Source organism: Kogia breviceps, chromosome 16 (assembly GCF_026419965.1).
Source record: "Kogia breviceps isolate mKogBre1 chromosome 16, mKogBre1 haplotype 1, whole genome shotgun sequence".
NCBI lineage: Eukaryota > Metazoa > Chordata > Mammalia > Artiodactyla > Physeteridae > Kogia > Kogia breviceps.
The window spans coordinates 6,999,921-7,021,709 of NC_081325.1; the positions used below are offsets into that span (position 1 = coordinate 6,999,921).

The window sequence follows — 21,789 nt, forward strand, 5'->3', positions numbered from 1 at the left end:
GTGGCCCCCACTCGCCACAACTAGAGAAGGCCCTCGCCCAGAAACGAAGACCCAACACAGCCCTAAATAAATAAATAAAATTTAAAAGAATAATAATAATGTCACATCATTGTCTCGTGGGCTTCTCTAGTCCAGAGAAGGACACAACATTGGTGAAATAGGTCGCATTGGCAAAGGTTTATTAAACTCCCCCTCACCCAGCAATCCATGTTAAACTTTGTTTGCCTTCAGGACTTGGACCCTTGTGTTCCTTTTATTACATAGCTTTATTTTAGCGGATAAGGCTGGTTCAGTGTGTGTATACGGGTGACACGGGTGGTGGAGGTGTGAGGAAATGGGAGAAAAGGAAGTAGGGAGGGAAGAGAATGATTTCTCTGGCCCCATCACTGCTCTGTTGTTGACTATAAAGTCAGCTGACTGAGTCCTTAATTAATTTAATAAATGGAAACAATTATACTTGCCATCATCTTTTAAGAAATGAGTGACTAAGTGATTGTGAATGTCTGAGTATCTATGGAGAGAGAAAGAGACAGACAGAGAGAGAGAAATTTATCAAGATGATATCTAGGTAGATGGCTAGTAAATTTTAATCTCTAATTATCATTGCATACAGTGGGCTCGAATATTCTCTGTGCTCACCCCAAAAAGAGTGTGATATATTAGCGTGCAAAGAAAAAAAAATTTCTTTTAAGGAAAAAGGCAGAGATTGTGTTTTAAGCTCAGTCATTAATGGTGTCGACTGAAAAAAAATGCGCAACGTAAAAGCTGTGAGTTGGGTGTATTCAGTGTCTTTCTGAGGACTGTAGCGCGGGAGCAGCGTCTCAGAGAGCTCTGAGACGCTGCTCTGAAGAGGTAGTGGGGGAGGTCAGCATATATGTGATTTTGGTGAAGAGCGGACGTGCAACCAAGCACACATCTTGGCAGCAGATTGCGGCTAGTTACGCAGAACAGACATCTTAGTGAATGGTTTCGGGGCTTTTCTAAGTATGAGAAGATGCAAGAATCCCGGTTCCAAACAAACAGAATTTTCTCCTGAAAATATGTCACCATCTGAAGGCCTGTTCTGCTAGTTTTCCCAGAGCACAGACGGCCTCATTCCTGATCTCCGCCCCTGAACTCCTTTCAGGGTGTGTTAAAGGTCAGCGACTGCAGTGGCTCATGACTCAATCCTTGCAGAGCTGGATGGATGGCTAGTGACATTCTTTAGTTGGCAATGGAAAAATATTTTCTCTTGCTTTACGCTGCTACAGCCTAAATGGAAACTCATTGCTGTCTTGAAAAACCTCCAACCCCTAAGTTGCTTACCTTGTTGAGAAAGAATAAGGCCCGTTTGCTCTTGAGATAGTTGGATAGATTTCCGTGTTTGCAGTATTCAACGATCACCATCAGAGGCCCTGCAGCCAAAACAGCACACGCTCAGCCACACCAAGCCAGCCAGCCATCTGCCAGCCATCAGTGGGCCTGGGAAACCTCAAACCAACTTGTTTTTATATTAGCGGGGTCTGGGGGATGCAACTTGGGGGTGAGAGAGTTTTGTTTTTTTTTCAAATGGACCTGAGAAGGGGTTTAAAAGAAATACGAAAGGAAAAAGAGACAGTTGGTGGGGGGTCGGACTGGGGAAGAAGCAGAAGAAAAAGAGGAGGAGAGAAAGAACTGTGGGGAGGGGAGGGGAAGGGCCAAGGTCAGGGCTCTACCCGTAACTGCCAGCCACCCTCTTGGCCCCTTGGCCTCCGGACACTGTCGCACCAGCCCCTCCCTCCCAGGTCCTGTCTGGCCTGACCCCCCCAGCTGCATGGCCAGCCGGGGGTGTCTGCACGGAGGTTGCTCCAGGGCTTGTAAGGTCTAACGCAGGGATAGGCAAACTCGTAAAGGAAGAGACGGAAACTATCTTAGGCTTGTAGGCCACACAACTACTCAGCTCTGCCTTTGTAACTGGAAAGCACCTGTAGACGACAGTACAACCGAATGAGTGACCGCGCGCCAATCCAACTTTAGGAACGCACAAATCTGAGTGGCATATCGTTTTCCCATGTCACAAGATGCTCCTCTTCCCCGGCCTCCACCCAACTACTAAAAACGGTCAAAGTAAGCGCCCAGGCTGACCGGCCATCGTTTGGCGACCCCTAGTCAAAAGAGGCAAGAGGGTTGGAAAAGAAACCCCCAAGCTGCACTGTGGGTCCCCTGGGCTCCCGGAAGGCGCCACCCCCACCGCTCACCCGCCGGGCTCTAGGCCCACAGGGGAAGAACAACTTCCGGTTCCGGGTCAAGGCGGAAGTGGCCCCAGAGAGGCTTCCGCACATGGGGCCTGCCCTAGGGCATGCTGGGAGTACTAACGGCGCCCCGGGGGAGGATGGGAAGGTCTGCGAGTCCTCAGTCAGAATACACCCCGTCCCTGCACTTGGCCCTGTGGGTGCGGCCTGTCCGAAGGCCGTGTCCCCACCCCACCTCCTCCTGGGATCCTGCCAGGAGTGATTCCTTCCTCTGGAGGAAACTTCAAGGGATGCTAACCTCCTGTGCATTTACCTTGGCTCCAGTCAGACTCCTCCCAAGTCATCCTGAGAAAAACGGCCTGCACTTGCCCTCGAGCCTGCGGAAGGAGGTCTCCAAGGGAGTCCTTCTGTCCAGAACCTTTAAGCTAAGTATCCAGGGAAGGCACTTCCAGGATGGGAGCCCCTTCCCCCAACGGACGGGCTGCTTCCTCTGGACTGTTACCAGGCCATGTGCCAGGAGGTGGGGAGAAGGGCTGCGGGACAGGGAACTCGCCCGGGGCGTGGGAAGCGGGAAAGGAGCAGGCCCTCCCTTCCCCTTTACCTCCTTGCTTGGTGCAGGCTCCCAGCAGGTTGACGACGTTCAGGTGGTGGCCGATGTGGGTCAGGATCTTGAGCTCGGTCATCAGAGCCTTGTGCTCACTGGCCGTGGCCCCCTCTGTGTGCGGAGCAAGGGGAGAGTCAAGGCAACGGGACAATGGGGCCCCTCCCTCTGGGGCGGCCCTGCTGCCCTCGGTGTTTGGCGGTGCTCAGCCCTGACTGCACTGGCTTCCCCACAGCCTGCAGAAGGGCCAGCCTGCGGCCTGTATTCACTCCTCGCGCCCTCCTGAGCCAAAATGGCCCCGGTTACAGTGAGGTGCAGAGTGGCGGCGGGGTTAGTCACTGGACGGTTCCTCTTGGCGGACCCCGTCCTGTTCAGCTGACGCGCTGACTCGGAGCTGGGCACCTGGGGAGAGCGCCCTCCAGAGGCTTCCTTGCATCAGAACCAGGCCCAGCAAGAGCTTTCCAGGCGGGGGAATGATCCCACACCTCCCCTCTTTTTCTCACTTCCCCCGCTTTGAGAAGTTACAAAGGGGCCTGCAAGGGCAGAATGGCCACTTCTGTAAACATCTTTGCCATGTGTTATTTTCTCTCTATAACCTTTTCCTCTCCGGAGTCTGCGGGGTTATCTCAAGTCACGAGGATGCATGAGCGTCTGACTTCAACTTCATTCTCAGAGATAAACAATGTCAGTCTAAGAATTAGCAGAGTCGAAAGCCTAAATTAAGTTTGTCTTGTCTGCTTGTTCTTATTGGTTAACTTCTAAGGCATTTAAAAATTTTTAATCATGTTTACAAGTAAAAAAAAAAAAAAAAAAGTCATATAAGCTTGCTGTAAACTGTTTCAACAATATGATGTTTATAGAGTGAAAAGTGAAAGCCACCCCAGCTCACCTTTTTAGCAGTAACCACTGTTAATCATTTGGAGTTTCAGAGCTTTTTCTATGCGTTTATAAGTATCTGTACCCAATCAAAGGTCTTCTTCGTTTACATAAGTGGGATCATACTTAAAAATAGAAAAGCAAATTTGATACATATAATTTGCTTTTCCCCCCTTTTAAATGTCATCGACTTTTCCCATTCTTTTAAATTGATTAGTGGAATTCCTGACATTTAGACTGTCTACAGTTTTGTTTTGTTTTTGCCATTACAAATACGCTGGAATAAACAGCCTTTGATCTCTGTACCCATGTGCAAGTATTTCTGCAGGACAGTCCTGGAAGTGGGCCGTGCATTTCACGTTGCATTTGTGCATGTGAAGGATGTGCATTTCACATTGTGGAGGATACCAACATGGTATTTCATAAGCACAAATCATTTTTCATAATAACCAGATAAACTCTAGAAGCCTCCCAGTGGGATTGGGATTGGCTCACAGTAGATGCTCAACAAATATTTGTTAGACAAATAAACAGCACGATCGCTCTTCTCATTTCAGGCATGGGCTTAAGGCCCAAAAAGGTTAAAGGTTTTGCTCAAGGGCACTTTGAAAGAGCTTCTGACTCATGGCCTGTGTTTGACATTCTGCCTTTCCAGTTTCTCCTAGAAACAGATGGCCAACCAGTTTAAACAAGAAAACTTGAATGAAAATAGTTTTTTAGGAATGTTATATAGTGGGTGATTTGGCAGTCTTTTTCAATCAAGGCTGATGGCTTAAAAAAAAAAAAACAGATAAGCATTTATACAGATACTACACACCCTATTTCTGTATTGCATAGAACACATTCTCTGGCCCTTAAAAAAAAAAAGTTGCCAGTCAGAATTTCCCCCTCAAATGCATCCCTCCGCTCATTGATGCCCCTTTAGCACAGAGGGAAAACCAGGTTCTTTTGCTCAGATTGTTCCATTTACAGGCAGGGCCATTGGGTTATCTTGGACCCACAGTAGACAAGCATGGGCAGCCGACTTGCCTCTCCTAGAGATGGTGTGTGGTAGTAAGCAGGGAGACAAAACTAGCTGAGGAAACAGATGCTTCCAGATTTAGTTCCAACTTATCTCAAGGCTGGATATACTAGCTTGCCTCCAGAACACAGGTCAGGATCATTTTCAGGATTTTGGAGCAATGGATCATTTCTAGGAGGCTGGGCCTCTGCAGCCCTTCTGTAGCACTGAGGTGTGGGGGAGAAGAGCCTTGCACCCAAACCCTTACTTTTGCACTGCTGAGCTGTGTGGCCTTGCAGAGGCTGTTTAACCTTTCTGGGCCATGTTTCTTCATCTGCAAGTTGCGATCATAATACCTACCTCACAAAGGCTGTAGAGAGAAAAATAAGAAAAGTGGCAACTTCATGTGGTTCTAGCTGCTAAAGTAAAGTACCTAGTCTGGTACTTTCTCACACAGAAGACACACTGACGCCTCTTCTCTTTAGGATCTGGGTGGGAGTGGGGTATGGGGGGTGCTGGACTACAGGTATTCTCACAGAGATGCCCACCACCATCTGGGTAGTTCACCTTGAACAAGGCCTGCTTTGTGGATGCAAAGCTCTTTTCCTGGCTACTTTCAGAGTAGAACTGTCAGGTTCGTTGCAGAGTTTTATCAGAGCCTTCCCTCAACAGCCTTTTGAAGTGGGAAAATATTATTACTTGGGACTTTTTACAATGACGGTGTCACTGCTGGATGCAAATGAAGGCTTTGGAGTCAGCCTCAGCACATGGGCCTTTGTGCTGGAGCCTTTGCCAGCTACCTGCTTGGTTGGGCGCATAGCTTTCTATGCCTCCAAATCCCCTGGCAATATCTTAGAGACTTTGGAAAGCTGAAAATTGCCCTTTGGGTTTTCGGTCCTGTTTCTCTTTGGTTTGGGAAGCTTAAAAATGCATTGAAGTAACATGACAATTTCATCACAGTGAAGTATTTTCTACGCTTTAAAGGACCTATGAGGCTTGGAGATGTTTGGTTGACGTGACTTTCAGTGATTTTTCATTTTCACTCTGTCTTAGGGTGCTGGTCGTAAATCACCGTGTGCTTCGGCTCTACCTCCCAGGGCTTCACAGGGTGATAGTATCTTCAACATAGGAAGATAGTTTGTTGTTTCCGGTTTGGTTTTGTTTTTATTTCTAAAGAGGAAATGTTTAATGGGTGGGACTTGACACTACAAAATAGCTTGGAGTTCTGATCAACTCAACTGTTCTAGCTTCATATTCTTACTCTATAGTGAGGTTCAGCCCCAGCTAAGCCTTTGAGATTTATGACGTACAGCTAAGTTGCCATCATAACGCCATAGTGGGTCATTCCAGAACTTCGTACCTGTGGTTCCTGTGGGCTTGAGTCCCTGGTAGTCTAGAAGAATCTGAGATGTGGTAGGAGAAAGATCTCTGAGGAGACGGAAATCATTTTCCCGTGGATAATTCTGGACTGTTTCCTTTACAAGGTTTATTCTGAGCTCTTGCTGGTCTCATCTAAAGCTCCGGAGGTCAAGGGGCTTCCAGCAGAAGCAAGTTTTGTGGCCAGAGCAGAAATGGCTTCTGTCTGTTCCTAGGCCACACCCAACTTGTGGCAGCATTTAGGGAACGTAATGGGTGAGCTGAGAGCCAAACTTACACCATCCATACCTTTCAGCATTTTTACAGCCACCGTCCGGCATGTAGGTGATTTCTTAATGCCAAATGCAGACGCTTGGACCACTTTTCCAAAAGCCCCTCTTCCAAGCGATTTGCCTACAATGAAAAGAAGACGTTGGTTTGTTTGCCAAGCTAGCAGGGTGAGTTTAAGTCTTTTTTCAGGAAGAAAGGGCCTTTTCCCTGTGTGTGTCTGTGTGGCATGTAGCTCTGAATGGAATCTCCAATGAACTGACCCCAAAAGGGTCAGGACACGTTTCTGGGGTATCTTCCTTCCAACTCTTTATTGTGCTTCTGCGATGCCCTCACCCTTCACGGCTAGGCTAGGCCCCTAGAAGGCGACTGGTGTGGGTGGATGGTCAGTTTCCTCTTTTACAAAGTCCTTCTTGTGGGGAGAGGCTACCACATCCTGAGTGGTCTTTTCCATTGTTTAATAACGTTATTACCACAAAAATTTCCCTATGTTTAACCTGAGCCCCTTTTCTTGCCTCTTAAGCTTATTTCTTCTGATCTGTTTTCAGCAAAGGGAGGAAACTGAGAAAAGGGGGGGTCATTGCTGTTGGTTATAATGATGCTGCAGAGCTACCAAAAAATAATCAAGTCGTTTCTCAGACTTCCTTGCCAGGCAAGATACTCCCAGTATTTCCAACGTGTCTTTACACGATGATTATAAATCCTCCTGGTTCCAAACACGGGCCTATCAACCACCGGTAGTAATTTGTTTCCACTACAGAGAGGTGGTTGCCGGGTACAATAACACAGGGAGGTCTCACTTCACGGTACCCGGTATGTCATGTCGTAATGACTGTTAAGCACTTTTTTTTTTTCCCCTCACCCTTGAATGAGACAACTTCACTCAAAGGGGCAGTGACCATGTCTGCATCTTCCCAGAACTTGGCCTGGTGCCTCTGGGTCCCCTGTGTATCAGTACAGAATGAAGAGTCGCAGTTGGGAATTTGGGAGACGCCGACAGCAAGTCTCATGCGGCCCTGGGTCACCAGAGGGGCCCGTGAGTTGCACACCTGAATGGTACACAGAGACGAGGAGGGACCACCCCTGCCCCCAGGACACCCCCGCCACCTTTTCTATCAGGGCTTCCTCCTGCTCCACCGGGAAACAGGTTGCTGAGTACAACCTAGAGAGACTGTACACTCAAGCATGATATGCAGAAGAAAGAGTGAGCCTAAGAAGTCGCCTGTTTTCAGTTCTTCTGGCGGCAGGTGGGGGGGTGTTGGAGGGCCAACAAAATGCCTCTGGCCAAAAGGAAGTCCTGGTGGGCATCCCTGGTGGCGCAGTGGTTGAGAGTCTGCCTGCTAATGCAGGGGACACGGGTTCGAGCCCTGGTCTGGGAGGATCCCACGTGCCGCGGAGCAACTAGGCCCGCGAGCCACAACTACTGAGCCTGCGTGTCTGGAGCCCTGCGAGCCACAACTACTGAGCCTGCGAGCCACAACTACTGAGCCTGCGTGTCTGGAGCCTGTGCTCCGCAACGAGAGGCCACGACAGGGAGAGGCCCGCGCACCGCGATGAAGAGTGGCCCCCGCTCACCACAACTAGAGAAAGCCCTCGCCCAGAAACGAAGACCCAACGCAGCCCTAAATAAAGAAAAGGAAGAAAGAAATAGGAAGTCCTGGTAGGGAGAGTGTGATTTCCACACAGAGCCTCCAGTTCCAGCCAAGTCCTCTCGCTCAGACTGTTCTGATAACGTGCCTTCAGTGAGCTAACTTTCCCTCCTTCCTCCTTTCCTATCTTCCTCATACGCCCGTCCCTTCCCCCAAAGGACACAGTTTGTTGTTTGTGTTTTAAGATTCCTAGAAAATTAAAATGGTAATGAAGCTTTCCTGCTTCCTCATCCTATTAGAAGCTTTATACTTTTATGCGCAGCTCCCACCCACCACCCACCCGAGGTCACGTCCAGTGAGGAGGTGGAAAGAGCTCCGTCCCCAGTGACATCAGCGGCGTCTCCCCGCCTGGGTCTCACGGGACGTGCTCCGCGTTAGGAGGAGATACTGGTGAAATGACACGCTTCCGCTGGTCAAATGTGCACCTGTCGTGGCTGGTCAGGTCATCCTCCCAGAGTGTGCTCCATGGACAGGGATAGAGTCTCTGCTCCCTTCTTCAGATAAAAGCATCCGAGAGACAGCAGAGTCAGGAGTTCTCGTTTAAATCAAAGAGCCTCCGGTGGACCCTGAAATCACGTATGGAAAGAACACGGGCAGATACCTTCTCCGGATTGTAAAAATAGGTGCGCTTTGGTTAGAGGCTTATCCCTGGCTTTTGCCGGGTGAAAGAACACCTTTTCTTCTGCATCGCCGCCTACCATCTAATACGAAAGGTGTCCTGAGCGTGAGACGGATGAAGAGCGTCTCTGTCTTGGGACAGCTCTCCACAGAGCCCGCAGACTCCTGCTTGCTTGGGGCAGGCGACAGCCTTTGCCTTTCCGCAGCTTCAGCCCCCATGCTCTCCCTTCTTAGCCATCACACAAAACTCTGTAGTTTTGCAAGTGTCTGGGGACTTTGCTTTGACCCGTGAGAAGGCGCTCGTACTCACGAGGCTTCCTGGTCTTTTCATTTATCCTCTTGGAAGCTGACTGCCACCTCGAGCACGGCCCGAAGCTATTACGGGCTCTTTAATCATCTGGCGCAGTTGTGCTCTTTTGGCAGATCTGCAGTTCCAGGGTCGGGGGAGCCCCATCACACCAGACTCGATCTTGCCTGGTCCTTCTTTTCCCTTAAAATCCTCCGTGGCGGCACCTAAACGCCACTAACTTGGAAGAGTGCTAGGTGGTTGTCATACCATGAGAGGACATTGGAATCTCCTCCGAGAGTGACTGGCCAGGGCCCCTGGGACACCGTGGGGAGAGTGCAGGGCAGCCCGGGGCTCATCTGACACTAAGCATCGCCACCCACTTGCCGCGTTCCACACTGCACGTGTGGTTTCCCACGCTCGGTAACCCTGACTTTCACTTTCCAGTGGGGAGATGCACTGTCAGCTATCATCCCAACTTCTGAGATAAATGCATGCAGGTGGAATCCTCGCCCAGGTTGAGTGAGGCATCTCTAACAAAACCGGATTTTTGTTGTTGTTCTGGGCTGCAGGAATTTCAACGGTAGCGACACCTTTGACCCAAACTCTCACTCTGTCTATCAGGTGCTATCAATTCTGACTTCTGTCACCAGGGCTGCGGGCCGTAACCCAGAGTACACTACGCTCGGCTGAAATCAGAAGCCGTTTGGTCTGTGTATTTCTTCTCTACGTTTGTAACCCGCTGTAACTCTGCCCGCCAAGCCAGCTTTTCCTCTTCGTCCATCCGGACATAATTTTGGTTACTTTCAGTTGCCAGACGTTACTTCAGATTACTTTCTGTCATGTATTTGTTTTTTAAGCCAAATAAATCTTGGGCCATGGAGTGAGACAAGGACTCCTCTGGCCCTTGCAGGCACGCTCTGCGTGGAAAGGCAGAGTTAGCTGACTTGACCCACTTACCCTCATCCGTTAAAGACACTCACACGTACATCAGCCGAATCATAGCATCTGGCAGCTCCGGGAAGGAAAAGAACCAGAAGAGCTTCAACAAGGAGACTCTTCTGAAATGGGATTCTCTAAACTCACAGAGCCCCGGGGGAACTCTGGTAGAAGGGTTAGCAGCAATTCCCCTTTGATGTGCCGTCAAGGGTCACGATGGTACTAGGCCAAGGGATGAAGAAATGGGACAGAAAGCTCGTGTTTCCTCTACAGAAAGACGCACGTCTGCTCGTGACTAATAACTCTGGAAAGCAGTGTGGCCCGAGAATGGCTTACGGTTGTGGGAAAACTATCCCATGTTCCCTGCCAAGGTCACTGGCGGGGTAGGCTGGGCCACCTGCCTTGAACTACTCTAAATTTAGTTGATTTCCCCCCCCCCCCCCGCCCCCGTCAGCAGCCGTTGCTGGCTTTCGCCTGTCTCTCCAGCTTTTTACTGATTTCTAATTTTCTTCCCCAAGCCAAACAGCAGGCACTCTTGGGGCCAAGTCTTCTTTCTCATGGAGGGAGAACTTTTAAGTGGAATCATTTCAAGGCCCAAGAGAACAACAAGAAAAGCCACTTTTCCCTCTCTGTCCCCTCACACCCCTACCCCAATAGAGTCTGCACGTGGAGGGGGGGGGCCATGCCAGTGAATTGGAACAACAGGCTCTTGGGGTAACGAGCTCCACTGGCTCCATGATCTCTTTTCTTAGTTCCAAATATTAACGATGCTGGCACACACGGGAGAGAGTGGGAGGCTTTGAGAAGCCACCGTCCGCACATCTGGGCAAGAGTATCTGAGGCTCCTGTTGTTCTGCAGCTCCGCGTGCTGGAGGGCAATTTGCATGTGCTGTCGGAGCTGGAGGAGACTGGGGGTACACTGGAGAGAAGGCACGTTGGCCGGGTGTTTACGGCACCCCTGTTACCTAGACAACAGCCATCCTCCCTCTTCATAAATGACTCGTAAATGACCCCCAAGGGCTCTTTTCTCTGTGTGGACATTTCAAACACCGGGTGAAATTCAAAGCATGTAATTTACAGATTTTGGTGCGGAGTGGGGGGGGGGGTTGGGTTCTGGTCCTCAGCCTTGCAGGGCACCGACTCTTTCACCATATATTTGCTTGTACCGCACCCCCTCACCCTGAATTGTGTCCTACGCCACCAATTTCTCATCCACGAAAAATCTCATTATTCAGGAGTGCCTGTACTTGTAAGACTCTGCTGGAACTGAGCTCTCCCCTTCTCCTCCACTTATCGGCTTCTACAGCTGTGTCCTTCTCCCTTCGAGGGGACAGACTCAAACACCTTTGCGTCCCCAGCACCTAGACGAGCGTCCGCTGCTCGGCGAAGGTGCTCAGTAATTGTTGAAAGAATTAGCAGGTGCTGCCTTGTCCCCCTGACCTTCTGTCTTAGGATTCTAGAGAATTCTTTGTCTCCGTGTCCATCTCCCTTGCTGGTTTGTGAGCAGCTGGAGGGGAGCATCCCGAGCCTAGCCGACCTCTGCGTGCCTCAAAGCGCAGCGCTTTGCAAGTAGTAGGTGCTCGGTTGTGGGCTTAGGAACCTGTGGGACAAATACTTTACCCAGTTTAAGTCTCTCCCGGGCAAACTCCCACTTGCTGGCGTCGTAAGGGAGTCCTTCGCATCGCTCGTCCAGGGGGACTTCGTCTGGGTCCACGATAATCGACAGGTAGTCAGCCTTCACCTCGGAAGAAGACTGAGAAATACAGAGATCTCAAAGTCACCAAGAAGGAAACAACTTTCAAAACCCAGATATTCAAGAAACCACGCTTGGCAGCAACCTCGGCTGCTGTTTTGGCTCGTCGGGTGGAAACCACGTGGCGGGGAACAGGAAGGACCCTCTGCCTACCCATAGACGCGTCTCACGTGAGCGTGCAGTTTTCATCAAGCAACCCCTTACTACTCCCACAATGCACTTCTGCGGCGCCCGCCCCACCGTCCTGTCTCAGACCAAATGCACTCAGACTCTGCTGTGAGCCTGCTGCTCGTTGTTAAACAAGCAACAGTCCTCTGAAAAACGGCAAGGCATTTTGACAAAGGCATTCCAAACCGTGACTAAAAGTAACGTTCCAGGACCATTCTCCGCATGCAGGAATACAACACACGACACGTGAGTCAACAGCAGGGCCCGTGACTGTGGCTTTTCTACATTTGCAAGAAAGGCCAGAGGTGGCAAAGTAAACCCAGGATCCCTGGGATGGTTGAGAGGCACATTTCACGTGAAGTGTTTAAAGATACTCAGAAGGCTTGGACCCTTAGTTGCTGCAGCAACCTGGAAAGACTGTAGTGAGATTAGTATCAGATTTTCCTGGAGGAGTTTAAGAAAAAGGGTTCTGAGCTCAGCACTTAACAAACACTGAAAAGTCAGCACTTCTGAAAAAATGAAATAAAGGAATCCACCAACAAGTAGGCTACGCAGGTTTCCTGGTGACCAAAACTTTGTGAGTCCCTGTTCAGACGTATTGGACTCGTCCAAACTGTTCAGTTTGAATTTGAGTATTTATATTAAAATTCATGTAAAATGCAGACTTATTCAATATATTGCAAGTTCATATTTACCATACATCACTGTGACTCAGAAGCAGGAAAAAGATAAAAATTTAAAAAAGGAAAAATGTACAAAAAGGAAAAAAAAAAGATTTATCCTCAATAAGAAATAGAAGTTGATTATTTCAAAGGCCAAAGGGTAACACTTACACACAGTCACATTCCAGGTTCTTTTGGCCACTGGTCAAATAAATAAGGTGGCATCTCCCTTCTAGTGCTTGTTTTATCTTGGTAATGCAAATTAAGCCCAGAAAACACCCTTTATTTCAGATCATACGTAACTGGTTTTACATTTAGTGTCTTAGGTTCACATTAATGGCTGATGCCCTGTTAATATTAAGAAACTGTAGAATTGACTGCATTTCTGTAGGCAGGACAGACAGGGCAGGAAGTACGTTTGCCTATATATGCTAGGTTTTGATAACTCTTGCCTAGAAGTTATGTACACTTCATTTAAATGAGTTTCAGGCCCTTCCTTTCAGTGCCCTTCCCTAAACAGGATCAGAGTTCAGCAGAGAAGATGAACCTCTCCATCCACCCGATTTCACACCCGCCCACATTCTTTGGCCCTGACTCACCCCGTTCTGGGCTGTCACAGCTCACCTCATCCATCACTTGCAATCTGTCTCTCACAAAAATTATCACTAAAATGTGTGACAGATAGCTCAAGGCAGAAAGATTTGCCTGGCCTCCACGAAGAGTGGGAAATGGAGAAAGATAGGGAGCACGTTTGTCACGAACTGCGAGGGCCAGTGGTGTCAGACTGGAGGGGGCCCCAGCCTGTCAGACACTTGTGCGAGGCCGTGCGGCTGGCGAGGAATATAAGTTCCTGCACTAGGGTGCTGGGTGTTCATTAGTGCACACTGCTGGAAGAGGTTTTATAACTCAAGCTTTCAACGTCTGCCGCAGCCACGGCCGTGAGAAACAGTCTCCAGTCCTCCAAGAGCGCAAGGAAGAGCTGGAGCCCAGCCAGGGACAGCCTGGGTCCTGCAGGAAGTGAGGGAAGATGGGCAGGGGTGATGGGGGCAAGGGAGCAGGCCATGAAGGCGGTCTTCCCACATGGCACCTGTGGAATCTCTGCTTCATCTCAATAAGGCGGATGAGAGGAAACAGCCAACAAGCCTTCGGGAAGGCCTTTGAGACGAGCATGAAAGTAGAATCTTGGTTGACAAATACTTATTCCTTCAATTGACATTAACACCGAGCAGCCACTAGGTGCTTGGCATGGGAATTGCACCGCCAGGCGCTTCAGAGTCCAGGCTCTGAATTTGACAGCCTGCATTGGAATCAGACCAGCATATAACCTTGGGGAAGGTGCTTAACCTTTTTAAGGCTAGATTCCTTGTCTGTAAAATAGTGATGATAATGGTACTTATAGGGTTGCTGTGAATATCAAATGAAATAGTCCACGTAAAGCACGTACGGCCTGGAGTGTAGGAAGTATGGCTAAATGTTAGCTTTAGTTGTAACACTGGCCTATGCAGGGTGAGGATAAAAAGGGAAAATACAGGGCTTCCCTGGTGGCGCAGCGGTCGAGAGTCCTCCTGCCAAGGCAGGGGACACGGGTTCGAGCCCTGGTCTGGGAGGATCCCACATGCCGCGGAGCAACTAGGCCCGTGCGCCACAACTACTGAGCCCGTGCGCCACAACTACTGAAGCCCGTGCGCCACAATTACTGAAGCCCGCGCGCCTAGAGCCCGTGCTCCGCAACAAGAGAAGCCACTGCAATGAGAAGCCCGCGCACTGCAACAAAGACCCGACGCAGCCAAAAATAAATAAATTTATTTTTTTTAAAAAAAGAGAAAATCCAGCCCTTATCAGCGAGGATTTACTCTGAGGTTGGGGAAATCGTCTGGAAATAATTCCTGACACCTTGCTCCTCCTCACCTCCTACAACCAATTACTGCTCCAATTCTATAGGCATCCGGTTACTGATATGATACTATTTTGCTCTCATCCTTTTATCGACATTAAAATTTCCTAAATTTTTAGAAATACAGAGGACCTCTTCCATTTAGTGCCAGTTTGCCTTTCCAGTTTTATTTCCACTAGGCTCCTGTATGCAAGGTAACCAGACTCCTTCCCTAACCTGGGGAGTGGGCAGGAGTTCAGGTGGGCTGTGTCTTTCTGCTGCTTTTCTTCCAGCCACAGCCTTCAAAGTCTGTCTCTAAGCTGGGCTTTCTCTGAAGTTTTTCTCCGCCTCTCCTCCTTTGAACTCTGTAGTCTTTGTACCTCCCTTACAGATTTGGCAAGTTTGGCTTTTGTTAGCTCTGTTTCCCTATATGATGTACCTCCCCTTTCAAAACCCCATTGTTTAGCTTTCCTTTCCTTCGAAAGCAACGGCCTTCACTGTCACGTCTCAAAGCCAATCACTTCATACAACAAAAGCCTGATGTTACTTACCGTGGAGGAGGGCTGCCATCCCCCATATGGACGCTGTAAAGTACACCTTCCTGGTTCGGAATAGCAAGTGTAAGGTCAAACAACCTGGGTCAAAACTCAGCTCTGACTCTAACTAGCTTAGTGACCTTGGGCAAGTTACTTTACCTTTCCAAGCCTCAGTTTCCGTCTCTATAAAATGGGAATAATAATATATTTACATCTTTGTTTTTTTTTTAAAGGATTAACTGAGATACAACATAACAAACATCCCACAAGGTGCCACAAAGACCTGGCACATTAATAAGGGCTACTAGGGACTTCCCTGGTGGTCCAGTGGTTGGGACTCCGCACTTCCACTGCGGGGGGCGTGGGGCGTGGGTTCAATCCCTGGTCGGGGAACTAGGATCCCACATGCCCTGTGGTGCGGCAAAAAAAAAAAAAAAAAAAAAAAAGCTTTCTAATAAGGGCTAATACATCTCTAGAAATTGAGGAGGCCTCCTTGATACCTTCCAAGTCCTGTGGATTTTATCTCCCAAATATCTCTTGACTCTAATCATTTAGACTAAGCGACCATAATTTATTTATTTATTTATTATTATTATTTTTTAAGTTAAATTATTTATTTATTTTTGTTTGCGTTGGGTTTTCGTTGCTGCGCGCGGGCTTTCTCCAGTTGCGGAGAGCAGCTACTCTTCGTTGAGGTGCGCGGGCTTCTCATCACGGCGGCTTCTCTTGTTGCGGAGCATGGGCTCTTAGGCATGCGGGCTTCCATAATTGTGGCACACGGGCTCAGTAGTTGTGGCACGTAGGCTTCAGTAGTTGTGGCTCACGGGCTCTAGAGCTCAAGCTCAGTAGTTGTGGCGCACGGGCTTAGTTGCTCTGTGACACATGGGATCTTCCCGGACCAGGGCTAGAACCCACGTCCCCTGCCTTGGCAGGTGGATTCTTAACCACTGCGCCACCAGGGAAGTCCCTCTCGTCTTCTTTTTTTAAAAATATTTATTTGGTTGCACCGGGTCCTTAGTTGCAGCTCGCGGGCTCCTTCGTTGCGGCATGTGGGATCTAGTTCCCTGACCAGGTTTCGAACCTGGGCCCCCTGCATCGGGAATGGGGAAGTCTTAACCACTGCGCCACCGGGGAAGTCCCGTGACCGTCATCTCTGACTGGGGCTACCAAGGTCTCCTGCTCGGTTCTTCTCTATTCACCCTTTCCCACTCTGGTCCTTTCTCCTCATACAGCTGAAACCACCTGTCCAGACACAGACCTCTCACCTGTACAGTGACCCACCTTTGCTTAACCTCACCCTTTCAAGGCTTCCCCTCACTTCTAAAACACAGAGGGAGTTCCTTTCCGCAGCTTACAGGGCCCTGCCTGGGCAGCCGCTGCAGCCTCTCCTCTCCTCTCCTGCGCCCCCTTGTCTCTCATCCCCACGTCTTGCCCGGGTCAGTCTCTCCTCTTCAGTGGGTCCCATCTGCCTGCTCCAGCCCCAGATGCGTGCCGTCTCTCTGACGGCAGGCTTCCCCTCCCTTACGTGTTGTTTAGTCGGCTCTGTAGCGTTTGCTCTGCGCTGTTATCAGAGGTCCCCACACAGGGTCTGGCACTCTGGCCCGAGCAGGCACACGGGAAATATTTGCGCCATGCGTGAGTGAGTGAGTGAGTGAGTGAGTGAGTGAGTGAGTACGGGTTGGCTCTTTCCCCCACTGAACTTCAGAGAGGCAAACTGTGCTACAGGCCTCATGATAGGAATCTGATGTCCCGAATTCCAACCTGAGCCTTACACTCTAAAGAACTTAATTTTATCATGGGGCTCAAAGAGCATGGAACAGCAGAGATAAGACAGAGGTGGGCCTTTATTTTGCTTTTTCCCTTTTGCTTCTTAGCAGAGAGTGAGGTTAAGAACATGAACGCTTCCCAGGCCTCATGTTGAATTTAATTGAAAGACTTTATATCAAAAATGTCCCTTCTGTGTCTGGAAAATAGTCATCTGTTCATTGCTCTAGCTTTTGTTCTGAACACCCCACGTGAGGGTTGAGATACATTTTTTTTTTTTTTTGGCCATGCGGCGTGCCGGATCTTAGTTCCCCGACCAGGGATCGAACCTGCGCCCCCTACAGTGGAAGTGCGGAGTCTTAACCGCTGGACCACAGGGAAGTCCCAAGAGACGTTTTAATGATGCATTTGCCGTGGTCACCAGGTCAGAGGGAGGAACAGGAGGGGAGGAAGAAGGTCCGCCCTCTGTTCAGTGCCTCCTCTGGACATCAGGCAGGCATTTTAGGGGGAACCTTGCATGATGATGTCACTACACCGGCGGCGCTGCTAGGCGTTTGGGAAGATTATGCAAAAAGGAGCATAGAATTTCATCTGAGACGTTCTTACCCTTTTCAGTTTTCGGATAAAGAGAGTTAACAGGAGCCAGAAGAGGGTTGCAGCCACGCAGGTACACGTCAGAGTGATCAGCTCCAGATTAGACTTGTCTGAGGTTCCTGGAGAGATAAAAACACCAAGAGGGCGCTAAACAGCAACTCGCAAACTCCGGGTCTGTGATTTGACAGAAGAAGGTCGGTGACCTGGAATGCTTCATCACAGAATGCAATCGGCTGACTGGCCGCAGGAATCGGCTTCCAGGACAGAGCCTCTTACCTTCTCGGTCCGGCAGGGTCCATACTATTATCATCATAAACTTACACGGAAATGAAAAGACTTTCCAGAAATTTTGCTGTTGAGTTTGCAAACAATCCAAGAAATAGAGGAGAAATTAACAATGGGAAAAAACATTAAGGCAGGAACAAAACCTCACCACAGCGCTAAATCTGGACTCTTATGAGCTCTCCCTAATGGGTTTTAGAGGAAATTCTAAAGAAAAAGAAAAAAAAAAAAAAGACATAAGAAGTCTCCCTGGGGACTCACAGAATTCTTCAAAGTGGGTTTTAAAACTAAAAATAAAAGCCCAGGACTGTCACAATTGGCTGCTCACTCCTTTTGGAGCAGCCAGGCCAACGCTCCGCAGTCCCTCTGGTCACATCTGGGCTTCTCAACAGGCAGCCTGCAGGGCTGAGCTCAGCAGAGGTACCAGCTAGAGCCAGTTCTTCCTAATCACCTGATTTCCCAGAATCACACAGATCGAAAGCCGAGCACTGTTTTTCCATGACCAAAAAGAAAAGACCCCAAGTATCCAAGAGAAGCTTCCAGAGAGGACAGTCTTTGGGATTTGTTCAGGAATGCTCCAGTGAGCCGGAACAGTGGCTCCCCGCTTCTTGATTCCAGTGGACACTTTCCCGGGAACTCTAAAGGGATGCTCCTTTCCTTGAACTTCATTAAAAGGAGAGAGACAGAGTCTTAGTATTAAGTTAGGCCAAGATCAAGTGAGACTTATTCCCTTTAGAAAAGGTGAGGGACTTCCCTGGCCGTCCAGTGGTTAGGGCTCCGTGCTTCCACTGCACGGGGCGGGGATTCGATCCCTGGTCGGGGAACAAAGATCCTGCGTGACCCGCCACCCGGCCAAAAGAAAAGGAAAGGAAAAGAAATGGTGATGTGGATGTTGATACTTTTTATGGAGCACTTCTTATGGGCGAGGTCCTCCCACACGCCGGATGAAGCAGGGGCAAGAATGTCCCCATTTCATGGATGACAGTTTCATCTGGTGGGCTCTTTGTTTTAACCCAACGAAGACGTGTTGGGTCCTGCCCCAGGCAAGGAGACGGGAAGGTGAAAAAGGGAAAGCTGCTGTCCCTCTCCAGCAGCTCGCTCACAACCTAACCAGGAGGCTTAAGGCAAATCCAAAGAAACTCGGTACAAAGAGTTTGGAGATGAGGGACTCGGACACCTTTTGGGAGAGGTGACGTTTGAAATGGATTTTGACCTACAGGGATGAAGGCAGAAGGCCCAGAAGTGGGAAACGATAAGGCACCGACAGAGAGTACAAATGCAAGATGCGGGACGGGACCAGACCACAGAGAACTGTGGCTTCAACTCAGTGCTGTGCGCAGCGAGAGCCAGCGAAGGCTCTCCGCCCTCAACAGTAGCAAATACACAAGCTAAGTAAGACCGAAGCCACTTCCCCGTCCTCTCTTCTCCGTTCAGCCACCACACACCTACACTTCCTGCGGCCGCTGTGCCCTCACCACGGCTAGAGGGGGGTCTGGCTTTTTCTCTCTTTGCAGCCCATCCCCAAGTCTTGCTTGTTCTGCTTCCACGGCTCATGAAATTTTCACCCCCTGTCCTACCGCGTGGTCACCACCTCAGTCAAAGCCCCCTAAGTCCCCCTGAATGACCGCATCGGCTTCCTAACCAGCCGTGAGTCCCCGGCCTCTCCTCCGCTCCAGCCCGTGTGATCTTGCCAAATCATGGATTCCATCCTGGGACGCCTTAAATTCCGTCATTGCTGCCCCGTCAGGATAGAAGCCCAAGCCCTTAGGTCCTTTCTGCCCAAGCTTGCCTCTTTCTTCAGCCTCACCTCCTGCTGCCCTCCCACGTGCTCTACAACAAAGTACTTGTAGTTTCGTAAATAGACCAGCCCTTCTGCGCCTCTGTGCTTTGGCCTTCGCCACTTCTCTACCGGGATGTAGGCCTCCCAGGGCTGAGGTCACACCCGATTCATCTTCCTATCCCACTCACCGAACTGGGTGAATAAGCGGATAAATCATACTTTGCTTGGTCTCCAGAGAGTTTCATGAAGCTTTCAAAGGGTTCTGGGCCAAATCCCCTTTCACGTATATCAATCTGATAAACATACGGAATGTCCCCCGTATCCCAGGCTCTGTTCTGGGTGCTGGCGTACGGTGGTAAGTGAAAGGGCATGGAATGGAGCTCACGGTCTGGTGTTCAGGTATGAACTGACGGGTGTGTTCAAAGCGCTGCGTGAAGCAGGAGAACGCAGGTCCTCTCGTGCACTGCTGCATCTCCGGTGTGGAGAAGAGTGCCTGGCGTGTAGCAGGGTAGGCATCCTGAAAGTGTTGGGGGAGTGGGGGAGTGAGTGAATGAACTTGGATTCATTTGCTGCTTTGGCATCTTGTGGTCACGTTTCCCCTGAATCTCCTGAGACTGAGAAGTTTCAAAGTATGACCACCTTTTCTCCCAGTGTGTCCTCTTGATGGGAAACCTGTACGCGCAGGTTTGTGAGTTTGGATTTCCTCCCCTGCAGTAAGAGGTTTAATGTTGCCCTGCTGTATTCACACATGCACGCACACACTTCTTTGCTTATGCTGCAAATACGTTTTGTGGAACCGAAAAACTGACTGGGACCTACTCAGGGCACAGTGGCCTTGGGCTCCTGGAGATGCTGAGGGCATCTCAAGACACGGCACTGTCTGCATAAAGCCTCTGCAGAGGCCTCCTGCACGGAATGCCCTGGGAGAGGTCCCCTCTCGTTGTGGGAATTTTCCCACTGCATTCCCCGGGGCAGGAAGTAGACCCCCCCGAAGAAATTCCACGGTCCTTACTCAGGCAGAGTTCCTTGCAGAGGGAGCAAATGTGTTTGTGTGCGCTCAGGCATTTAAGGAATCATCTCATTCAAAACATCTTCAAGGGCTTCCCCGGTGGCGCAGTGGTTGAGAGTCCGCCTGCCGATGCAGGGGACGCGGGTTCGCGCCCCTGTCCGGGAGGATCCCACGTGCCGCGGAGCGGCTGGGCCCGTGAGCCGTGGCCGCTGCGCCTGCGCGTCCGGAGCCTGTGCTCCGCGACGGGAGAGGCCGCGGCAGTGAGAGGCCCGCGTACCGCAAACAACAACAACAAAACAAAAAAATCTTCAAGATGAACGTTAATTAGAAGGGAAAGGTCTATTTCATGTTCTATTACCGTTGACTGAGGACTAAACTCATTTCGTAAGATGTAGTATCTAGGCTCTGCCTCTCTCTTGTCTGATAACTTGATCTCCGTCTTTATTTGGAAAGTAACTATTGGCATAGTCTGCTATAGATTAATTAAGTCAGCAGCATCTCCTCCCATCCCGCTCTTGGATGTGTTTTCAGAGGTCAGACATCCACACGCTGGCCGGACTCCACCCAGCTTCACCTCGCTGGTGTCAGCTGATGAACTCGGTGCATGAAATAGCCCAGCTGCAGACGGCAGGCGGAGGGGGCCCGTGGAACGTGGGTGGAATTGGACAATAACAGGAGTTAGCGCTGGGTCTCAGGGACGTCCCTCCCGTCTGATGTGTGTGAGAGGCCACCAGGACGTGGTACAAGGGTATCTTTATACGGGATAATGGCAAGAAGGTGGCTGTTTTGAAAAGGTCAGGTATTTGTGCCTCTTATTTCAGGCTGCTGACCTGGCTGCCCAGAACATTCCATGTCAGTTACCCTCCCAGGCTTCCTCCCATCCCTGCTGGGAGAGGAAGGGCCGGTGCCAACCAGAGGAAGGGCTGATTTCTGAGTATGGCACCCCTTGTCTAGAGTCTGTACAGCTGGGTGGTGTCTTGCCGTTCTGCCCTGGGCCTTTCTGCTAGTGATGGCAGCTCTGTCCTCATGGGACCCGGGCCGTGTGACGTGGCAGCATGACACCAGCCCTGACATGTGGCTCTGAGTGGTACCAGACCACCTGAGTCAACAGGCAACAGAATCAGGCAGCTCAGCTCGTGCAGTGTGACTGGGCGGTGCCTCCCAAGAAGTTGGGGAAACTCCCCAAGCGAAAGACCGGGGTCCCTGGGCCCAGGGCCTTCCTTAACCGCAGAAAAGGAAGTCTACAAGCAGCTACGTCTGAGGCCAGGGACTCTGTGCCCCAGCTTCCTCATCCCTCAAATGTGGCAGTGACAAGAGCACCCCACCTTATGGGGAGATGGTTAAAGCCAGTGTGAGCTGTCACTTTGAAGGTCTCCCCCCAACGCCCGCCTTTTCCTTTTTTTCCCTTCTTATTACTTTCTGGACTTCAAGTGCAAGGTTGTTTTCCTCATCCAAACATATTTCATATAACACAATTTGTCTTTTCCTTCTAAAATGAATCAGACTTTGACCCACGTGTACTGAACATTTTCTACAAACAACTGC

The 21,789-nt window shown here is 49.9% G+C and overlaps 1 protein-coding gene across 2 annotated transcripts in view; it reads right to left on the bottom strand.

Annotated features, from left to right (window-relative positions):
* FLT1 (fms related receptor tyrosine kinase 1) overlaps nucleotides 1-21,789 on the bottom strand; it is a 175,702-nt gene that overhangs the window by 23,844 nt on the left and 130,069 nt on the right. For both annotated transcript variants that reach the window (XM_059041793.2, XM_067016795.1), the window contains 5 exons: nucleotides 17,186-17,292; nucleotides 11,444-11,576; nucleotides 6,353-6,457; nucleotides 2,812-2,925; nucleotides 1,306-1,394 (listed from right to left, as the gene is read on the bottom strand). In XM_059041793.2, the coding sequence (XP_058897776.1) occupies nucleotides 1,306-1,394; nucleotides 2,812-2,925; nucleotides 6,353-6,457; nucleotides 11,444-11,576; nucleotides 17,186-17,292 (548 nt within the window). The remainder of the gene's footprint in view (nucleotides 1-1,305; nucleotides 1,395-2,811; nucleotides 2,926-6,352; nucleotides 6,458-11,443; nucleotides 11,577-17,185; nucleotides 17,293-21,789) is intronic.